A 21,228-nucleotide genomic window follows, 5' to 3' on the forward strand; every position below is an offset into this window, starting at 1 on the left:
TACTAAGCTTTGAACTTGATGTCAGGGCAAACATTGCAAATGGAACAACACACACATACACACACACACACACACACACACACACACACACACTATGGATTTACATATTCATAAGAGGCAATAGTAACAGCAACAGCAACTGTAGCCTATGGACCCAGAATCTGGGGAAATGTAGGTGGCCACACTTGGCTACCTGTAAACAGCAAGCAGCCCTGGGCTTTCACAGTGCAGCAATGAAGCAGAATCTTGGTTCATGCATTGCGCTAATTTATGGTATGCCTAGCTCTTGCTTATTGAATAAAATATGATATGCTGGATTCACACAGCATGTTAAGCCACAAGCTACCGTAGTATCCACTTTACCATAATGCGCAAGTCCAGAAAATTCAGTCTGAAAACCTTCATCTGAAAAATCATTATGTTTAAAAAATGGAAGCTACACATCAGATCTTGCAGAACAAAATTTACATAAATTCCAAGAATTATAATTATATAAATTATATTTTTTTTAAAAAAACTCAAGAGAAAGCCCATTAAGATGAGGTAGCTTTATTTATCCAGTAGAAGAGAGGAGAGGGAGGGAGGGAGGCATGGAGGGCGGAGGAGAGGAAGAGGGAGAGTTGGGGGAGAGGGAGGGGAGAGGGAGAGGGAGGGAGAGGACTACATCATCTATTCTTCCATGGAATTGTTCATTATTGCATAGTTTCTCAGACTGGATTTTTAGTCTGCAAACCATACACTTTGCAGATGTCTAAGATCAAGCTAAGAGAAGAATGCAGCATTCTTTCCAAGTTGCGACTTTCAAACTTTAATACAGTTCCAGTTCCTCAGGGGCGAATGAGCTCGACTGCAATTAATAAATTCCTTAATTTCGTGTCAGCTTCTGTCGGGACTTTCCTCCTCTCCTTTTCCCCATCCTCCGGAGTTTTGGTTTCTTTTTCTTAAGGGCGGGAGGAATGAAACTGATTTCAAAGGTCATTTACTGAAGGAAACCAAACGCGGCTAATAAAAGGAGGCAGCAGAACTCTTTTAACTCTGGAGAGTTTCCCGGTCCCGCTACAGGAAAGCAGCGCTAGCTCTCGGGTGCCCAAAAATAGCCAACACCCCTAGTCCGGGGGACGAAGCAGACAGCTTTACTGTACTACGAGGTGAATCCAGTACTGTAGCTTGGCCCACAGCTATTTGGCGTGTCAAGAAGAGGCAGGTTGAAAGCAGGGTCGCGAGTGGGGTCGGCGAAGGAAAAGAAAAAGTGTGATTTAAAAAAACAAAAAGTTGCTGGGGAAAACAATGGAGACGAATGGACAGCCTTCTCGCCCTCCCGCTTACCTTTGATGCTGATGCCGAGCCCCCCCACGTCCTGCTTGACGATCCGCACCGTGCGCTTGATGTTGGTTAGCGAGTCCGGGACAAGGGCGCACGCCTCGGCACCGTTTAGTTGCACGGGGCTGGGCGGCGGCTGCAGCGGCTCCTCGGAGCCCTTGGTGCTGGGGACGACGCTCAAGAAGTCCTCGGAAAGAGTCACCAGGACGCGCAGCCACTGCTCGCCCGGCGCTCGCAGTTCCAGCAAGCCGCTCTTGGGCGCTCTCCGGCCGGCCGCCATCTTCAGCGCATTCCACGGATAGCCGCCCTCGCCGCCGCCGCCGCCGCCGCTTCAACGCCTCCTCCCGCTTGCTTGTAATCGGGACGTGCGTACGGCGAAGAGCTACCGAATGGACCCGACGGGCAGCCGAGCGCCGAGTGAGCTAGCCGTCCCCGGCAGCGCTTCCCCGCCCAGGGAGACGCCCCTGGACCCTCCTCTCCTACCCCGGGAGGGGACTCGCCGGCACGGGAGGCGTTCGGGAGCCGTGCGTGACGTCCCGTCTGGCGAAATACCCCAGGCTCGTTTAGGAGGGAAGCATGGTTGCTTCCCTGGCCGGGCAGGAGGGCAGCGCGAGCGGTGGGCCTCGCCCTCATCTCCTCATAAATCGTCAAAGCCCTGTCCACGCATTTGGTCGCCTTTAGCTGCCATTGCCAGCCGTACAGTCACGTCTCTCGCCTCAGGAAACCGGGGATGCCACATATTTTTTTATTTTTATTTTTTTAGTGTCACTTAGGGCAGGCCAGAGTTTAACAGATGAAGTTTCTATACCAACGAATTTCCACAGTGCTTTCAGTGTATTCCTTTCCAGAACATAACTTTTTCACTTTCCGCTTTTTACCAGTCATGGCCACCATTTTCCTTTTCATTTAAACTTAGAGAACAGCTTGGACAGAATCCCAAAGAAGAACACAATTGAGCCTGGCATTTTGATGTAAAAGTGCCTCTGAGCTTCATGTCTGTGAATCGCTGTGTCTGGATGGCATGTTCTCCAAGGCTGGCACCAATATTTGCTTTTTCAAATTGGGAAAGAACCTGCTGCTTAGATTTCCTTGTTGTGAAAGTCTTGTAAACCACAGTTCGAAAACCTGTTGAAATAGTTGTAGTATTCCACAATGCTTATGATCAGCAGCAACTTTCGGCCTGTGGCTAAGCGCAATTCAGGCTGAATTCCAGTGTTACTAATATTTAAAATGTGAATAACCTTGGGGCAGGTGATCTAATGGATCTCAAGACTTTTCAGTTTGAGAAGTAGCATTTCCTGATTTTGACTTGAGTCTAAAATAATAGAAGCAAATTGAAATTTGAAACAAAATAGAACATTGTTGCTATTTTAGGTTGATTCTGCTTCACCTTCTCATGAATGTTGTGTTGCCTGGTTGTATACAGTGAACAGCACTGCAGCATTGTCCTATTACAGTATAGAACCATGGTGGCGAACGCAGAACCATATCTGTGGGCACACAAGCATTGCCCTAGCTCAATTCCAGCACACGTGCATGGTGGCCAGCTGATTTTCGGGCCCACCGGAAGTCAGGAAACGGCCTCCGGTGGGGGGAAAGCCGTTACACTTTTTACACTCCCGAGGCTCCTAGAAAGTGTCTGGAACCTGGGGAGGGCGAAAAACGGGCCTATTGGGCCCACCGTGCCATCATGTGCGGGGGGAGCGTGGGGGGGGTCACGCACACATGTGCAGGGTGTGGGGCACATTGAATTATGGGTGTGGGCACACATGCGCACGATCCCTCCCTGCACTCCCCCACCTTTGGCAAAAAGGTTAGCTATCACTGGTATAGAATTTCTGACTCTCCCTCCACCCCAATTCTTTTCTTAGATGTACTGCTTGTGAAGAACACCCTTTCAAGACTGTCCAGATTAAAATAGCTACACTTGCTTTATATTGGTAACCATAAAAGTAATTCTCTCCTGAGCCACAATTAGCAAATTTCAAGAGCAGCCTCCGTTCATGAAGTCCCATGAGTGGCATAAACCTGAAAAATTTCTGAACTTTAACATGTACTTCTGTTACCATTTATATAACAGAGACAGGAAAAAGAATGTAAGAAATAATACACCTTGAATGCTTGTGAAGTGCAGTGATGGGGAGATCTGAATCCAATTCAATACTGATGGTGTTAAGTAGTTGGGTAATGAAAGAACTACAAGCAAGCAGCCAAATTCAGAGAGTACCGGGATCTTCAACCCTGAGCTACAAATATTCTCTTCTGTTGGAATCTCTATTATATTTATTTATTTATTTATTTATTTATTTATTTATTTATTTATTTATTTATTTATTTATTTATTTATTTATTTGTCAAGCATGTATAAGATAACAGATATAAGTATAAACATGATTATGAATACAGGAAATAGATACGAATAAATGGGGACATTAAAACAAGGATGGTAGGCATGTTGGTGTGCTTATGCACCCCATGTGGTGCATAATGGGGTGAGGTCAACAGTCTAAGGTTAAAGTTATGGGGGTTTGGGGATGAAACCACAGAGTCAGGTAGTGCATTCCAGGCATTGACCACTCTGTTGCTGAAGTTGTATTTTCTGCAATCGAGTTTGGAGCTGTTTACCTTAAGTTTGTATCTATTGTGTGCTCATGTATTATTGCGGTTGAAGCTGAAGTATTCATTGACAGGTAAAAGGACAAAAAAAAAGACAAAAGACAAAGGTCAGATAAAGGACAAAGGTCTAAGGCATGGGTGTCAAACTCACGGCCCGTGGGCCAGATGTAACATAACATAACATCAGAGTTGGAAGGGACCTTGGAGGCCTTCTAGTCCAACCCCCTGCCCAGGCAGGAAACCCTACACCATCTCAGTCAGATGATTATCCAACATTTTCTTAAAAATTTCCTGGCCACGTCTACCTCCAGTTTAGTAAAAGGGAAAAAAGTCCCAATATGTCACGTGATGATGACGTGAGTTTGACACCCCTGGTCTAAGGACAAAGATTGGAGACAAGGAGGGGCATATTGGATGAAGGATCTAAGGATCTAAATAGGATCTAAGGCTTAAAATACAATTAGTTTATAAGATATCAGACTGGTAGGCTTTAATGCGCTACATTCTAGGTTTCAAATATATGACAGCAATATTGATAGCACAGTAGTGGAGGAAGAAAGGTGGCATTTGGTGAATCTGGAAACTATGGTTTTGTTTTATTTTATTTTTTCCATTCCTTTGGATATGTCAGGTAGTAATTGCCAATATACCTGTACTGTACTGATTGGGGGTGATGGAAATTACAGTCCAACACATGTAGAGAATACCAGGAATAAAAGGCTTCTTTGCAGCGAGCTATAAGTTAATGATAAAACAGGTTCTATGGCACTGTCAGAAAAAAACACTGAGCAGACGTTTTTTGTTAAAGGATGAGAAATGACAACTCAAAATAGTATACAATGCATATACATTAATTAAATTTTCCCAAACTATTTCTGTGGCAAAAAATATTGTGTTGCAACAGTTTAGCAAACCAACAGAGCTCATATCTATTAGCCCCAACTTCAAAATCCCTGATGCAATCTGGTTTGTTATAGAGTTGTTTTGGGAGATTCCATTACAGGAGCATGCAGTAAATCTAGAAAATGCTCTGTTTTGTTAATGGAAAACAAGCTAAAGTCCCCGCCTTGGAGATTATGCCAGTTAACACTAGGATCCATCATCTAACATTTGAGTTCCTTTAACCTTTTAATTGCTGAGACAGAAATTCCTGTAAATCTTAATCTCATTTTATATTTTATACTGCGCTGACTTTTGCTGTTGATATTCATATATTACTTGGATTTTAACCATGATTTGCATTTTGAATATATTTTTTATTTAAAATTTTTACATGAAAACATATATAAAGGGATATTAAGGAAAAGATAAAAGAAAGTGTGTGAGACAATAAAAAGGTAAAGAAAAAAATACAATTAAAGAAGTGACTTCTGATCTTCTTTACAGCTGTTACAAACTTATTATTCCTCCTTTTCTCTAAGATTAGATTGCATAGTTCCCCTCTGTCCCATATTCAACCCTTTTTACTTAGCAAATCCAGAAATCACCATTTCATTTTTTCCCCATTTTAAGCAAAAAGTCCATAAAAAGTTTTTAGTCTTTTATGAAAGTACTTAGGATTTTATCTGTGACCAAACAGGTCAATATTGCCATTTCTGCAAGTTCTGCCATCTTCACAGCCCACTCTCCCATTGTGGCTATATGAATATTTCTCCAGCATCGTGCATAAAATCTCTTGGTGCACGCAGTAAGACATTTTATTTTTTAAAATGGTAATATTCAATTACTTCAGATATGAAATACTGAAACATTCTTTTAGCAATGTTTGACAGAGTAATGATAGAAATTTTGTTACATCAGAATGTATAAAATTTTCTATTATTGTGTGATGCAGTCATTTTTTACTCTAAATGAAATGGCTTTGGGGGCATTCCACATGTGTAAACAGAAATCTGGATCAGAACCATACCAGGTTAGCCATCTCCCTGGTCCCAACACATTCATGTTCATGTACACACACACTCATCACTTCCATTACAGTATTTGAGTCATATGTTGCTGTTTGGCAAACAGTAATAGCAATGTCATTTAGACCAGGGGTCTCCAACCTTGGCAACTTTAAGACTTGTGGACTTCAACTCCCAGAACTCTGGGAGTTGAAGTTCACAACACTTAAAGTTGCCAAGGTTGGAGACCCCTGATTTAGACTTATATACCACCCCACTACACTCTCTGGGCAGTTTACAGTATAGAACAGTGGTGGGTTGTTCCCGGTTCGCTCCGATTCTGGAGAGCCGGTAGTAAACATCAGCTGGCATTCGGAGAACCGGTAGTAATGGCTGGCTGGCCATGCCCCCAAACCAGTTCCCCGATCATCAAAGGTTTGGGGTTTTTTTTACTTTTAAAAGCATCGTTTCTTCAGCCAAAAAAAGGCTTTTAAAATTAAAAAAAAAAACCTCTGGTGATCGCACGGCTCAGCAGGGATCATCAGAACCCTTTAAAAGTTTTTTCGGCCGAAGAGATTGTTAAAACAAAAGGTTTTAAAAGGCTCCTCTGGCAATCCCAGCTGAGTTAAGAGGTTCTGGGCTGCTATTAGGAAACTTCAGCTGGGGTCATCAGAGGAGCCTTTTAAAATCTTTTTTTCCTCTGGCCCACCCAATCCCCACTCCTCAGTTACCTATAATTGCTGCTCCTTTCAGGCTGGCAAAGCCATGCTTTACATCAGTTGCATCAGCTAGCAACTGAATCTGCCTGCTTGCAATCCATTTCCTCAGTCAGCAATTCAATCTGCCTGCTTTACTGGCTGAGGAACTCTGGAAGTTGAAGTCCACAAACCTTAAAGTTACTAAGGTTGGAGACCCCTGATCTAAAAAATATAAATAAAATAAAATAATAAAATATTTGTGCAGCTTTCTGAGATTTGGTGTTTCTGTAGTGTTTCACTCTAACTACACAAACACCCAGAATCTCACAAAGCTGTATGTGGCATTTTGTGTGTGTGAGAGAGTCAGTTGTGTTGTGTTGTGTGTGTGTAAAGTGTGAAAGTTGGTTTTTGAGCTTTTTGTGGCTGTGCTTAGTGCAGGGGCCATTTTGGGTGAAGTGCAGCTGCTTTTACATTGTGTGTGAGTTTGTTGTGTTGTGTGTGTATGTGTGTGTGTGTGTGTGTCCCTTTGCAGGGACTTGGAGGCAGCTCATCTGAGGAAAAGAGGAAGTGGCCAAGCTCTGGCTGTCCCCCGGGAGAAATCGCTCTGTCTCTGCAACATTAGTCATGTGACTGAGTGGGCGTGGCCAACTTGATGTCATTCACAGCAAGGTGCCACCCCACCTTGCCCTGAGTTACTTCAAGTTGGCCACGCCCATTCAGTCACATGACCAAGCCACACCCACCAAATAAGCCACGCCCACAGAACCGGTAGTAAAAAAATTTGGAACCCACCCCTGGTGTAGAAGCATTATTTGCATATTGACCCCAATAATCTGGGTCCTCATTTTATTGACTTCTGGGCGGATGGAAGGCTAAGTCAACTTAGAGTCCCATCAGGATCGAACTCCAGGCTGTGGCCAGAGTTTGCCTGCAATGCTACACTTTAATCACTGTGCTAAGCCATGCACCATGCAACTGTGGAATAAACAGGACTTTTTGTATGTGGCTTGTAATTCCAGAAACCTGTAGAGGAGGTAGCAGTAACACAGTGATATCACTAGGAGCCAAGACTAAAACCCTTTTCCCTTTTCATGTACTTTCCTTAGCTGGCATGTGTGGAGGGGGGGGTTATTAAGTCTTGAAGTTGGTAGAAAACAGGAGAATGAATGATGGATTTCTACACCTCATAAGGTAGGCTCAACAATGGGCTCTATCCAACAAGATGCTATTCAATGGCAAGAAATGTAAGTTTCTGCCTCTAGGTAGGAAAACATACATGTACAGGTATAAGATAGGCCATACCTAACTCAACAATAAGATTTGTGAGAAGAATCTGGGTGTCCTGTAGACCACAGTTTAGCAGTCTCTTTCCTTTCATATTCAAATTTCCAAAACATTTTTTCTTGTTCATGCCTGCAAAATAGCTTGCACTCAATTTTCATGGTCTAAATGCCACCAGAGTTTTAAGTAACTGAATATCCATAATAGGAATCAAAAAGTTTTGTTTTGCACTTCAAATGAGGTCCTGTTTCTCAGCTCTTTTCTTTTTGATCAGTTTAGTGTAGAAATTGTCAACATGCTTTTAGGTGTCATTTTAAAAGTTTTTCTTTTCTGGAAGACTTGGGAATGAAGGCAGACGGTGCAGTGTGAAACAATAGAGTATATTTTTAAAAAGCTCTTTTGAAATCTTGCCTGCAGTGACAGTGATGTCTTGAATGTCTAAGCAACAGTCTCCTTTGAAAATGTAATCCTGCAACTCTTCTTCACATAGTTGTCAGCAAAAATCTTTTAAAGGACCTAGAAAACTGCAAAGGTTTATTACAGTAGTGTTTTCAGATATATTATTTATATATTAAAGATCTAATACTTCTTGAAAAATGTAAAAATGTAGGGATGGCAGGAAGTATTAATACGCTAGTGCTTAGTTAAGCTAGGCTTTGAGAAGTACCTGACAAATAGAATAATTTTGATTATTGATGTTGTTAGCCTTAGACTTCCTCCAGAAGGTATTTGCAATAGCCTTCCCCAACATGGAAAATGTATTGCAGTTCAACTTCCATGTTTCCCAATGTTCATAGTAATGGAAAAATCTGGGACTTGACGTTCAACTCATCTGAGAGCGTAACTTAGGAAGGTTGACCCAAAGGGTTCCCATGTGTGCCCACTGTGACTGATTTCCTTTGGAAAGCAAAGCATACATTTACTAGATGCTCAAAGATTCTTAAGTACCACACTTCTGTCATCTTTGCTGTCATCTTTGCTTCCCAGATGCACTCTGGACATTCAAGTTTACAATGGTAATGTGGCTGCAGCCACAAGTACTTTCCTAATTAGTCTGTCTGCTGTCCAAATTATTGCTAAAACAAACGTTCATCTGTCTTTGAAAACTAGTTTGAAGAGTATTTACAGATTATCTTTATATCTTCCCTGTCCAGTTACTCCTTGGCTTTGCCTTATTTCCACCATTTTCTTTCCCTTCCCAGCTCTGCTACTCTTTCCCATTGCCATTTTGCTGCCTTTCCTCCTCTTTTTACTGTGTCTGTTGGAAAGAGGAAAGGAGGTGTGTGTACTTTTAAGAGAAGAGTTTGGTGAATGGGATACTACAAAAGGTTTTAAGGTTATAATAGTTATTTTATGTCAAAGAGTCTGATAAATTAAGCCTGAATAGATGAAACTCAAGTTGCTTGCTAGTTTATTTATTTAACACATTTATATCGCTGGCCACCTACTGTATCCAGTGAAACTCTGAGCTGTGAACAAATAAAAACATAACCCAAAAATCCATACAGAAACTATACAAATCTCAGCTCTTCCATGTCACAAGTAGCCAGGTCATAGCTTCAGTAACTAACATCCTGGCTAAAATACTGGATAAGATCAATCTTCTCATGGGTTTTTGATAGGCCAGTAAAATCAGTGTCATCAGTATCTATTATTACTTCACTAATGACAAAAAGCATGCCCGTTCCGCCAGCTCTAATAGGATGGGGAAAACCATGGGTGACAGGTGGTCCTACCTAGAGTTTGTACAACTCTAAAAGATGTCAACCAGCACCTTCAATTGCCCCTGGAAGATTTCTGAAAATTTATATAGCAATGGTGTAACATGGACATATCTTGGTGCCAGGGGTGGGCTTCAAAAATTTTAGCAAGGGGTTCTCTGCCCAGTTGCTGGGTGGGCGGGGCTATGGTGGGCATGGCTATGGTGGGTGTGGCTATGGTGGGAGTGGCCTAGTCGGCTTCCTGCACCATGGCGGGGTGAGGGGTTTACCTTTCTTGGGCTCCAGAGGCTTTCTTTGTGCCTCTGGGAGGGCGAAAACAGCCTCCCCAGGCTCGAGAGGGTCTCTGGAGGGCCTTCCTGAACTTCTGGTAGGCCCGTTTTTTGCCCACCCTGAGCCTTCGCATATGCCCTGCACTTACCTGCATCCAAAATGGGCCACATGGGGACTCCTAGGCGGGGTGGGCGGGGCCAGCCAGGAGTGGGATTTGAGGGTTCTCTGAACTACACAGAATTTTAGCTAGAGGTTCTCCCGAACCCCTGCGAACCCCCAGCAGCTCACCCCTGCTTGGTGCATCAAAAACTGCACATGCTGCTACACTCTGGACCACCTGATGTTTTTGCATGTGCCTGAATCACAATCCCAGGTAGACTGCACTGCAGTAGTTCAAATTCCCAAAGAGCCTCTCCCTTTATTCAGAAATGCACTTTTATCATTCCACAGAGTATTGTTGGAAAAGAAGGCTTAGACCTAGATAATTTCTGATTTACTGACTACATCCAGGATATCGTAGCTGTAGCATGTCCTTCATTAGACAAACCAAGACTTCTTTAAAAGACTGCATTCATTTATCTTTTGCCTTCGCCTCACCCCAAAAACATAGATTCCATAAAACAGAATATTCTCCAGAGAATGTTTAAAACAAGCAATATTAAATTTATTATGTTGAGTACAACAAAAATTAAGGAAACTTTATTTTGAAATGGGCTGTGAATGTTCCATATTTTTTTTTGATAACAATCCATGTGATAGCTAGTTATAAAGCTATAAAGTGAAAAGCAAAACAATTGAAACTGAAACTGAGCTAGCTGTTACCAATACAGGAGACAAATGAAAATCATCTCTTCCAACCAAGAGTGGCTTCAAACCTGTTATGCCATGTAAAGTGAGAGAAAAAGGTGCTAGCATTTGAACCATATTTTACAATAAATATGCTTGAATCTGATAAATAGCAGTCCCTGAAATTCTTTTATAACAGCTTAATCAGCCCTGGGTTTTTTTAAACAATAAAACTACTTAGCAAGAATTGTGTCCTTGAATGCTTTGCTGCCTTTTTTTTGTCTAGCTTTTTAAGAGTTGCCAGACAAGATTGTTAAAAATGGTGATAAAAAGTTTGTTACATTTTCAAGATGTGAATATAGTTCTGATTTATTCTCCAAACATTTAGAACTTGTCATTAAATGAAGAATTCTCAATTGATCAAGCTTGGATAGGGAAGGGGGGAAAAAAACCCTCATTGTTCAGTGTTGGAAAGTTAGAGCCATCCCAGTTAGACAATCTTGGATTACAGATATGTGCTCACTTTCTGTTTATGGGTAGCCTTTTTATAACAGAAGAACTGACAATATTATTTTGTGCATTTAAAGTTTTGAGAATAAGGCTTGAACTGTATGCAGTATAATAATGTTTTGCTTTGTTCTTTCTGTATTTGTCCATTCTCTCTTCTTTGTAAAGTAAGCAAAACACAAAAACCTACACCTAGTGAAAACTGGCTAGGACAGACGGATAAAGAAGGAGGAAGGCAGAAGAGCATGGAGGCTCTTGCTATAAACATCCTATAAACATCTAAACAAAAGGCCTGATTGATTAACCTGACATCTGCTGGAAATCTAACTCTGCCAACAGACAGTGGCCTAACAAACTCTTGTTCTCTCTTGCTAATAGCTTCATTTGTCACAGGTGGAGGGAAAAACAAGGGAGCCTGCTATCCCGAACCTACTTTTCAAAAAAAGAGAGGAATTGATTGAAGAAATATGACCAGCACTTTGTTAGAAAGTGATCATCTTCTATCCAAAGGAGGAGTGACTGAAGAGTTCAACCCACATGCTGGACTTAAGCCTTGAAAATCTGCATCAGGTACCTTCCATATGGAGTATTTTAGTTATTTAACACCACCCCCACCATAGTAAAAGTAACAAAGTCTTGCTATCTTATGGTCTACTCTAACATTACATTGTCACTTTAATATTTTCTGGTTATCTTTTTTGTTAACTATTTCTTTCAATATTGAAAGTTTGCATTTTGGATATTTAAAATATATTTTGTCTTTTTTTTTAAAAAAAGATTTTATCTTTTAAACAAAATTGATTGGTCTAGTTCCCACAAAAGAGAAGAAAGGAACAGGAACAGTAATTCCACATGCATACAGTATACTACAGAGCAAAGGGAATCTACTGTATTAATAATAATCTTTTATTTAACAGAATTTATTTAATTAGATTTTATTTAACAGAGAATAACAGAGTTGAAAGGGATCTTGGAGATAATCTAGTCCGGGCATATCAAACTTGCATCGTCACATCATCATCACGTGATGTATCGTGACTTTTTCCTCCTTTGCTAAACTGATCTATTCCAACCCAGAGGTGGGTTTTAGCAGGTTCTGACCAGTTCTGGAGAACAGTAGCAGAAATTTTGAGTAGTTCAGAGAACCGGTAGTAAAAATTCTGACTGGCCCCACCCCCATCTATTCTCTGCCTCCTGAGTCCCAGCTGATTGGGAGGAAATGGAGATTTTGCAGTAACCTTCCCCAAGGGATGGAATGGAGATTTTACAGTATCCTTCTCATGGAGTGGGGTGAGAATGGAGATTTTACAGTATCCTTTTCATGGAGTGGGGTGAGAATGGAGATTTTACAGTATCCTTCCCCTGCCATGCCCACCAAGCCACGCCCACCAAGCCACACCCATAGAAGCGGTAGTAAAAAAATTTGACATCCACCACTGGTCCAACCTCTTGCTCAAGCATGAAATCTTTCAGCAAGTGTTACACTATCCTTCCAGTTTGCAACAAATGCTTAATGTCACAGGGAAATAATTTTAATTAATGGTTTTAATTCAATTAACAATACAATTTTATTGTCCTAATCCTGCCAGTTTTAGTGTGGCTTTAAAGGTGTATGTATTCATGCACACACAAAAAGTCTGAATATATATAATATATATGCATACACATGTATATGTATATCACAAGCACATTGTGTGTGTGTCTGTGTGTGTGTTGGGGAAAATAAGATTGCAAAATGAAATTGACAACCAAGGGTGACATGATAGGAAAATTCAGCATTGCACAAAATATTTGTTGGTATGTATTGCCCTGCCTCCCCTAGTCCTGCTATGTGGTCTCATTTGGGATTTGGGGAGCAATGAGCAAAAAATGCCAGGAGAACATAATTCCAGCAGGATCACTAAGTTATGAAGATCATTCCAGCTAAAGCAAGCAGGACCTGTAGCAGGCACAGTGATGTAAGAAGATGCTGGAGGCACAAGATCACTCTATTGACAAGGTCAATGGGATTTTTTTGTACTGGGCAGGAGAGATAATGGTCAACTATTCCCGTGTTTCATCAAGAAAAACACACGAATAAAAATCCAGTGATTGGCAATATAGTACTGCTTGATAGTTCCTTCACATCAAATGGTTCTCAACATATTCCAGATGAAGAGCTGAGGATTGGTTAAAATACTAGTAGTGTTTATGATGTGGCTAAAATCTTTGGGATATCTAATTCTGATGTTGCCATACACGAAAAGAGAATCTAAAGCTGCAAAAACAGTGGGGATATGGAATACACTACAAGTGTGGCTATGGGAAAACTCAATAGTGTGAAATTGACATAGACATCTTAGCCATCAATAAATTGAGATGGATTGGAGAATTGAACAGTTGCAGTCAAAAATTACATTGTTTTCTACACAGGACATGTAAATGACAGTGTTGCTTTCATAGTTAGGGATCACATAGAATAACAGAGTTGGAAGGGATTTTGAAGGTCTTCTAGTCCAGCAGGAGACTCTATACCATTCCAGACAAGTGGCTGTCCAGTCTCTTCTTTAAAGCCTCCAGTGATGGAGCAACCATAACTTCTGAAGGTAAGCTGTTTAATTGTTCTCACTTTTAGGAAATTTCTCCTTAGTTCTAGTTGCTTCACTCCTTGATTAGTTTCCATCCATTGTTTGTTGTCTTGCCTTTTGGTTCTTTGTAAATTAAGCTGATCCCCCTCTTCTTTGTGGCAGCCCCTCAAATACTGGAAAACTGCTATCATGTCTCCCCTAGTCCTTCTTTTCACTGGATTAAATAAAGCAAGGCCAGTACTTAGTTTCAGTGTAGTTAATAACCAAATAACATAAATTAGATTTTGTAGAACAATCCTTTAATATGACAATTATTTATGGTTATTTATTATTATTTTTTATCCCACCTTTATTATTTTTATAAATAATTCAAAGTAGCAAACGTACATAATATTCTTTCCTATTCCTATTTTCCCCACAGCAACCCTGTGAGATGGATTGAGCTGAGAAGCCATGACTGGCCCAAGGTCACCCAGCTGGCCAAGGCAGGAGTAGAACTCACAATCCCCTGGTTTTTAGGCCAGCACCTTGACCATACATCAAACTGGCTCTTTTTGTTTATCTTCCAACCATTGATGCAGAAGAAAAGGTTTATGGGATTTATAATCTGAGTAGATTTGAAACTGATAGAACATGCAAGCAAAATGTGTTGCTTATTGTTGGAGAAAAATATGGCAACATTGGAAATATGAAGGAGGAAAATATAGTTGAACTGTATGACTTAAGAAAATAAAAGGAATCAGGAAAATCATATATTTTTTTTAACCAATCTAATAATCTCTTCATTGCTAACAGACTCTTCAGGCAACACTTATATACATGGACATCATCACCTGGAAATCAAATAAACTGTGCTATTAATACAAAGAGGTGAAAAACCTCAGTTATAACAGCGAAAATCAATGCAAGGGCTGACTGTGGAACTAATCACAAATTGTTCTTATGAAAGTTCAAAGTCAAGCTAAAGCAGAAGTAGAAAGCCAAAGTTTTCATAATATGATCTTGATTTTATACCCACCATTTTCAAGGAGAACATCAGGAATCATTTTGAACAATTGTATATAACCATTATATAAATCAGTATAAAATTTGTTCATCTCTTCTGCATCTGAGGTTGGAGATAACATTCATAATTGTCATATAAAAGGATTGTCCACAAAGTCTAAATTACTAACTGTCAAAATTCCAAATGTGGCCACTGCATCCTAACCTTGGAGATCCCAACATTCTAAATCATATTGACAAATCACAGTATAGCAACATATAACCGGATTCAAAATATATCCATCCAAGAGATTTTAGAATTCAAATTGAAATTACTGTTCATATAATTAAAGCAGAACTTCCATGCCAGAGGAACAGAAAGTTATCAGCAGAACCATAATTTGGAATTGGGAGGAGAAGAAGATCCATTATTATTAACTTGTAATAAACTTTATATTTTTTCCAAGTATATCAGTGGAAAGTTTATTATACTTAAATGATCAAGCACTCAAAACCACTAATAGACAATCAATATGGGTTCTATCGCACTACTCATTAATTTTTTTGAGAATGCCATGCAGTGGTGAGTTTTTACCAGTTTGCCCCGGTTCACGTGAACCGGTAGTGGTGGCAGCGGGAGGCTCCACCCTCCTGCCCGGACATCATCATGGAGGCTCTGCGCATGTGCAGAAGGGCCGTAAGTGAGCGAAGCAAGTGTGCCTGCGTGCGCTCCCGGTTCCAAACCGGCAGCAAAGGTAAGAGGAACCCACTACTGATGCTGTGTCAAATATTTGAGTGGGCATAATCTTTACAGATGATTTACTTGGATTTTCAAAAGACTTTCTTTAAAATTCTTCATCAAAGATTCCTCATGCAATGAAGATAAGTTGACCACATAAACTTGGTAATCTCTATTTATGTTGGAATTTGAGCTCCCAAACTCACAGACTTCACCATAGTGATGTCTAAGAACTCAGAAGCTGAAGTCTTGAACATCTGGAGAGGACCAGATTGGGGAAGGTTCTCTTGTAAATGGATGAGTAAAAAGCAGGCAGTATAAAGAGCAGCAGCTGTATATCAGCACTCCGCCACCTAATCATTTGGAATAGGAAGGACTGAATTTGAAGATGCCAACCTAATTGGAAGGAAAAGAAGCCTAAACCCCAGGATTCATAAATTAGGTCAACTAATTGTATAATGTTTGCAAACATTTGTGCTTATTAAAACTTCTCATCAGACTTTTATTATTGTTTTAAAACTTGCTGATGTTAATACTACTTTCACACTGAATGCTAGTAGTCAATGTACATGAATGAGTATGTTTTCATAAACAACTCTTTGATCCCAATAGAACAGATGCTTAGACAAATGCTCTAATTAAAGCAAGACTTTCATGCCTTAGCTATCTTCATAGCTATCTCTTTTCAGGCCTGCCACAAATCCTATTGTGGGAAATTGGGAGGGGGGATTGCATAGAAGACATGCAGTCGAAATAAAATTCTTTATAGGAAGTCAAGGCCATGGTGCCCTGCAGCTGTGTGGGGAAGAATGAGGACGTGTCTTTTGTTCCTGTCGATATCTGATTGGATGTGTGGTGGACATGTGGGAGAGGTCTTGAACTTTTTTTTGGGTGAGGAAAACCTGGAAGCTCTCAGATTCGGGTTTTCCCAGATGTGCCAATATGACATTTCTAATAAAAGTTAGCTTTGAGGAATTTCAAGCCTTGGAGTCTGATTTTGTTGAGAGTGTTACTTGGAACCCTGACATTACCGCGAATTTCTTTTCAATCTAAGGCAGCTCCCCTGAACTACAGGGTGCTGTCCGGGGTCCTGAGCCCCAAGCATCGACCCGATACCGGGCAGCGCGAAGACTCAGGGAAGATGACACTTACTCATTCCTATACAGGCACATAATTGGATTCCTCTTCAGTACCAGGAATTTTTATGTAAATTCACTTTATGTAAAAATCTTGTTAGAATACGCAGTACCCAGAGACACACTATCTTGCACTGACTTCACAGTACCAGCTTGGCATCAAAATGTTCAAATTAATTTTTTGAGTGAGCCTTTTTCTACAATTGTATTTGAAAGTAATACCGGTCGGTCTAAATAAATGAATAGGAGGATCGAATGGGTGAAAAAAAATCATGATTAAATAAAGTGACTTATAATATGAATTGACAATTGGGCTACTCAATATTCGTTTGATAACTACCCATTATATGAATTTCATTGCAGTTTACCAATACTAAAACTTGCTAAATAATTATTTACATGTAAAATGTATTTATTGAGAGGATGTCTGAGAGTTTCATGCATCATACTAGAAAACCTGTCTGATTTAAAATTACTATAGTTTTCTATATAGCTCCAATGTAGCTTTTTGGCTCCCTCTACTGGCCCAAAATACAACATTTAGAGTATTACTTGAAAATAATGAGCCATGGCAGATGATTCTAATAGAAGACGATAATTAAACAAATACAGATGGTCCTTGACTTACAACAGTTCATTTAGTGACCTTCAAAGTTACAACAGCACTGAAAGTAGTGACTTACAACCGTTTTCATGCTTATGACTATCCCCATAGTCATGTGATCAAAATTTGGACACTCGGCAACTGACTCATATTTATGACGGCTGCAGTGTCCCAGGGTCATGTGATCATCTTTTGCAACCTTTTTATGAGCAAAATTAGAATAGAATAGAATAGAATTTTTATTGGCCAAGTGTGATTGGACACACAAGGAATTTGTCTTGGTGCATATGCTCTCAGTGTACATAAAAGAAAAGATACGTTCATCAAGGTACAACATTTACAACACAATTGATGGTCAATATATTAATATAAATCATAAGGATTGCCAGCAACAAGTTATAGTCATACAGTCATAAGTGGAAAGAGATTGGCGATGGGAACTATGAAACGATTAATAGTAGTGCAGATTCAGTAAATAGTCTGACAGTGTTGAGGGAATTATTTGTTTAGCAGAGTGATGGCCTTCAGGAAGAAACTGTTCTTGTGTCTAGTTGTTCTGGTGTGCAGTGCTCTATAGCGTCGTTTTGAGGGTAGGAGTTGAAACAGTTTATGTCCAGGATGCGAGGGATCTGTAAATATTTTCACGGACCTCTTCTTGATTCGTGCAGTATACAGGTCCTCAATGGAAGGCAGGTTGGTAGCAATTGTTTTTTCTGCAGTTCTAATTATCCTCTGAAGTCTGTGTTTTTCTTGTTGGGTTGCAGAACCGAACCAGACAGTTATAGAGGTGCAAATGACAGACTCAATAATTCCTCTGTAGAATTGGATCAGCAGCTCCTTGGGCAGTTTGAGCTTACTGAGTTGGCGCAGAAAGAACATTCTTTGTTGTCCTTTTTTAATGATGTTTTTGATATTAGCTGTCCATTAGCTGGGGAAACCTGATTCACTTAACATGTTTCTAACTCAATAACTGCAGTGATTCATTTAACAACTGTAGCAAAATAAGGCAAAATACACTTAACAAATGTTTCACTTAGTAACAGGAATTTTGGGTTCAATTGTGGTCATACTTCAAGGACAACCTATGTTATACTTTCATAATGTATGCATCGGAGATGATTTTGGTAATATCATTTGGCATCCACGGTTTTTACCAATGGAACTTAACATTGTAACTCTCTGAATGAGACCAACGTATTTGCAAGTCTTGTCCACATGGAATTTACTGTAGTACAGTATAACTACCTCCCTAATCTACTTTATAGAATTGCTGTGACCATAAAATGGGATGATACTAGTGATATCTCCATGGGAGAAGACTACAATTTCAATAAATAACTGGTGAGATTTATTATATTCCTGTTCCAGTCAATGTATTCTGAATTATACCCATTTTACAAATACCCATTGTTCAAATATTGTGAGTAGAACTAAAGCTTGACCTCAGTTTTCCCTGACTGGACCTGCTTTGAAATGACTCCATTAAATTGTCATTTTGAAAAGTGTGATAGATATTTATGCCATAATCACTCCAGTGATGTGAACAATTTGTCTTCCAATTAATGTATACAGTTAATCACACATGTGTAATTTGTGCCCTCTCTTTTGAGATGGCTGTTGGGCATAATTACCCTTTAGAGTTGTCGTTCAGAATGCAAGAGATGTCATAGGATTAATTGGACATTCCGTAGCTTATTAAGTTAGAAGAGCATATGTCCCATACAGGCTATGTACAATTCTTTAACTGATATTACCAGATATATTTAACTGATATATAACCAGATTATGTATTTGAGGATTCCCCCAATGTTTGTGAAGATGGAGAAGGAATCTTAACCATGCCTGAAGTAGGAAAAGTTGAACTGTCTCCTTATCTTGAGGAAGGAATCCATTAAAGCAGGAAATACATTCATAATTATTTCAATCATGAAATTTAAAATGAGTCATTTGGGATCTCCTGCATATGCCCTGACCAATGCTAGACCTGTTTAGCTTCAGCAATATGTCTTCAGATGGAAACCTAGTACTGTTGAGTTATACAGCAAAAATAACTTAACTCATGGGAAACATTTAATATTTAATATATTAAAATTATATTCAGAATTTTTCCTTGAGAAATGTTACCCAAGTATTACCAAAATTTAAAGCTGCATTTTTAATGAAACAGGGAAATAGTAAAACAGGATGGTCATACCATATGTTGTCAATAATAATCAGCAGTTCAGTAGAAGGGCAAAAATACAAAGAAGACAAGGGTCGATCATCCTATTAAATTAGAAGTGGACAATCCATGACCAGCATGATATTGAAGTGCAAAGGAGATCTGCAAATGATCTCAGCCTCTTGCAAAACGAATCTTACTCTAGAGAAAAAGGTTTCTTTTCCATGGGATAGACACTGTTTTTAAATATATATTTCTCGCATCAGCAGCCCTTATCCCAAATCAGATGTATCTATAAAACACTATCTGCTGGTTCCTAAAATTATTTTAAGAACAGTGTACAGGTAGTCCTCAACTTATTTTTATTTATTTATTTATTTATTTATTTATTTATTTATTTATTTTGTCACAATGGTATATATAAGCATAAGCATGAAATAACTATACGACATATATCTATGTATAAGCATGAAATAATTATACGAGTTGGATACGATCAAGGGGAACATTAGGACAGGAACGGTAGGCACACTGGTGCTCTTATGCACACCCCTTACAGACCTCTGGGTGAGGTCAGAGGTGAGGTCAATAGTAGATAATCTTTGGTTAAAGCTATGGGGATTTTGGGAAGAGACCACAGAGTCAGGTAGTGCATTCCAGGCATTAATAACTCTGTTACTGAAGTCATATTTTCTGCAATCAAGATTGGAGCGGTTAACATTAAGCTTAAATCTATTGTGTGCTTGTGTATTGTTGCGATTGAAGCTGAAGTAGTCTTCAACAGGAAGGACATTGTAACAGATGATTCTATGAGTTAAACTCAGGTCATGCCGAAGGCGGCGGAGTTCTAAATTTTCTAAGCCCAGGATTTCAAGTCTGGTGGCATAAGGTATTTTGTTGTATTCAGAGGAGTGGAGAACTCTTCTTGTAAAATATTTCTGGACATACTCAATTGTATTAATATCCAAAATGAGGTGTGGGTTCCAGACAGGCAAGCTGACCACAATCGAGCCCAAAATTTCTGTTGCTAGGTGAGATGGTTTTCAAGTGAGTTTTGTCTAATTTTATGACCTTTCTTGTCATAGTTGTTAAGTGAATCACTGCAATTGTTAAGTTAGTAACACGGTTGTTAAATGAATTTGGCTTCCCCAATGACTTTGTCAGACATTTGCAAAAGGTGATCACATGACCCTGGGATGCTGCAACCGTCATAAAGATGAGTCAGTTGCCAAGCATCTGAATTTTGATCATGTGACCATAGGGATGCTGCAATGGTCATAAGTGTGAAAAATGAGCATAGGTCACTTTTCCAGTGCCGTTGTAACTTTGAGTGGTCGCTAAATATAACACTTGTAAGGGAAAGGCTACCTGTACTTTCACTGTATATATTTAAGGTCTACAGTAATATAATATGACATCCACAGAAACTTTTGCTTAAATGGGTATAATGGAAATGTGGAAGACCATTGTATTTCAAGGAGCTAGTGACAACTTTTAATTTCTCCTTCATATTAAGAAGGGTATAGAAGCTTAGAGTTCATTCTGAGTGTAGTTGCCTTGTTTTTACTTCTGTCTGGGAAATAAGAAGACAGGAAATCTTCACACTGTGCAAGAACCTCAGGACTATTTTGGTTAATACTGGTTAATCTGTATATTTCCTGAGCTCTTGGTTCCTATCACAGGGTTCTGTCAGTTTTCACCTTCTGCTCAGAATTGGGTCATGCAGTCTTGGTACCATGGAAACAAGGTTTTAGTACCAGTCTTTGATAAGGCCCTGGTATTACTTCTTCAGTTTGGAGTATGGGCACAGACCTAGCACTGGGTGTTGTGTCAATTGGCTGCCTTCAGAGTATCTCTGATGTCATTCCACTGGAACTCTCAACAGCTAAAGAGAGATTGTGTATCAACTTGGTTTGGTATGTTATCCTTTCTTGTATTTCTGTTTAATTTGC

The 21,228-nt window shown here is 39.7% G+C and overlaps 1 protein-coding gene across 1 annotated transcript in view; it reads right to left on the reverse strand.

Annotated features, from left to right (window-relative positions):
- SNTA1 (syntrophin alpha 1) overlaps positions 1-1,871 on the reverse strand; it is a 64,980-nt gene extending 63,109 nt beyond the window's left edge. The window contains 1 exon segment of the mRNA XM_058175392.1: positions 1,327-1,871. Coding sequence (XP_058031375.1) covers positions 1,327-1,600 — 274 coding nt within the window. The 5' untranslated portion in view covers positions 1,601-1,871.
- Positions 1,872-21,228: the final 19,357 nt, after the last annotated feature.

The sequence above is a fragment of the Ahaetulla prasina genome, chromosome 3, assembly GCF_028640845.1.
Source record: "Ahaetulla prasina isolate Xishuangbanna chromosome 3, ASM2864084v1, whole genome shotgun sequence".
Taxonomy (NCBI): domain Eukaryota; kingdom Metazoa; phylum Chordata; class Lepidosauria; order Squamata; family Colubridae; genus Ahaetulla; species Ahaetulla prasina.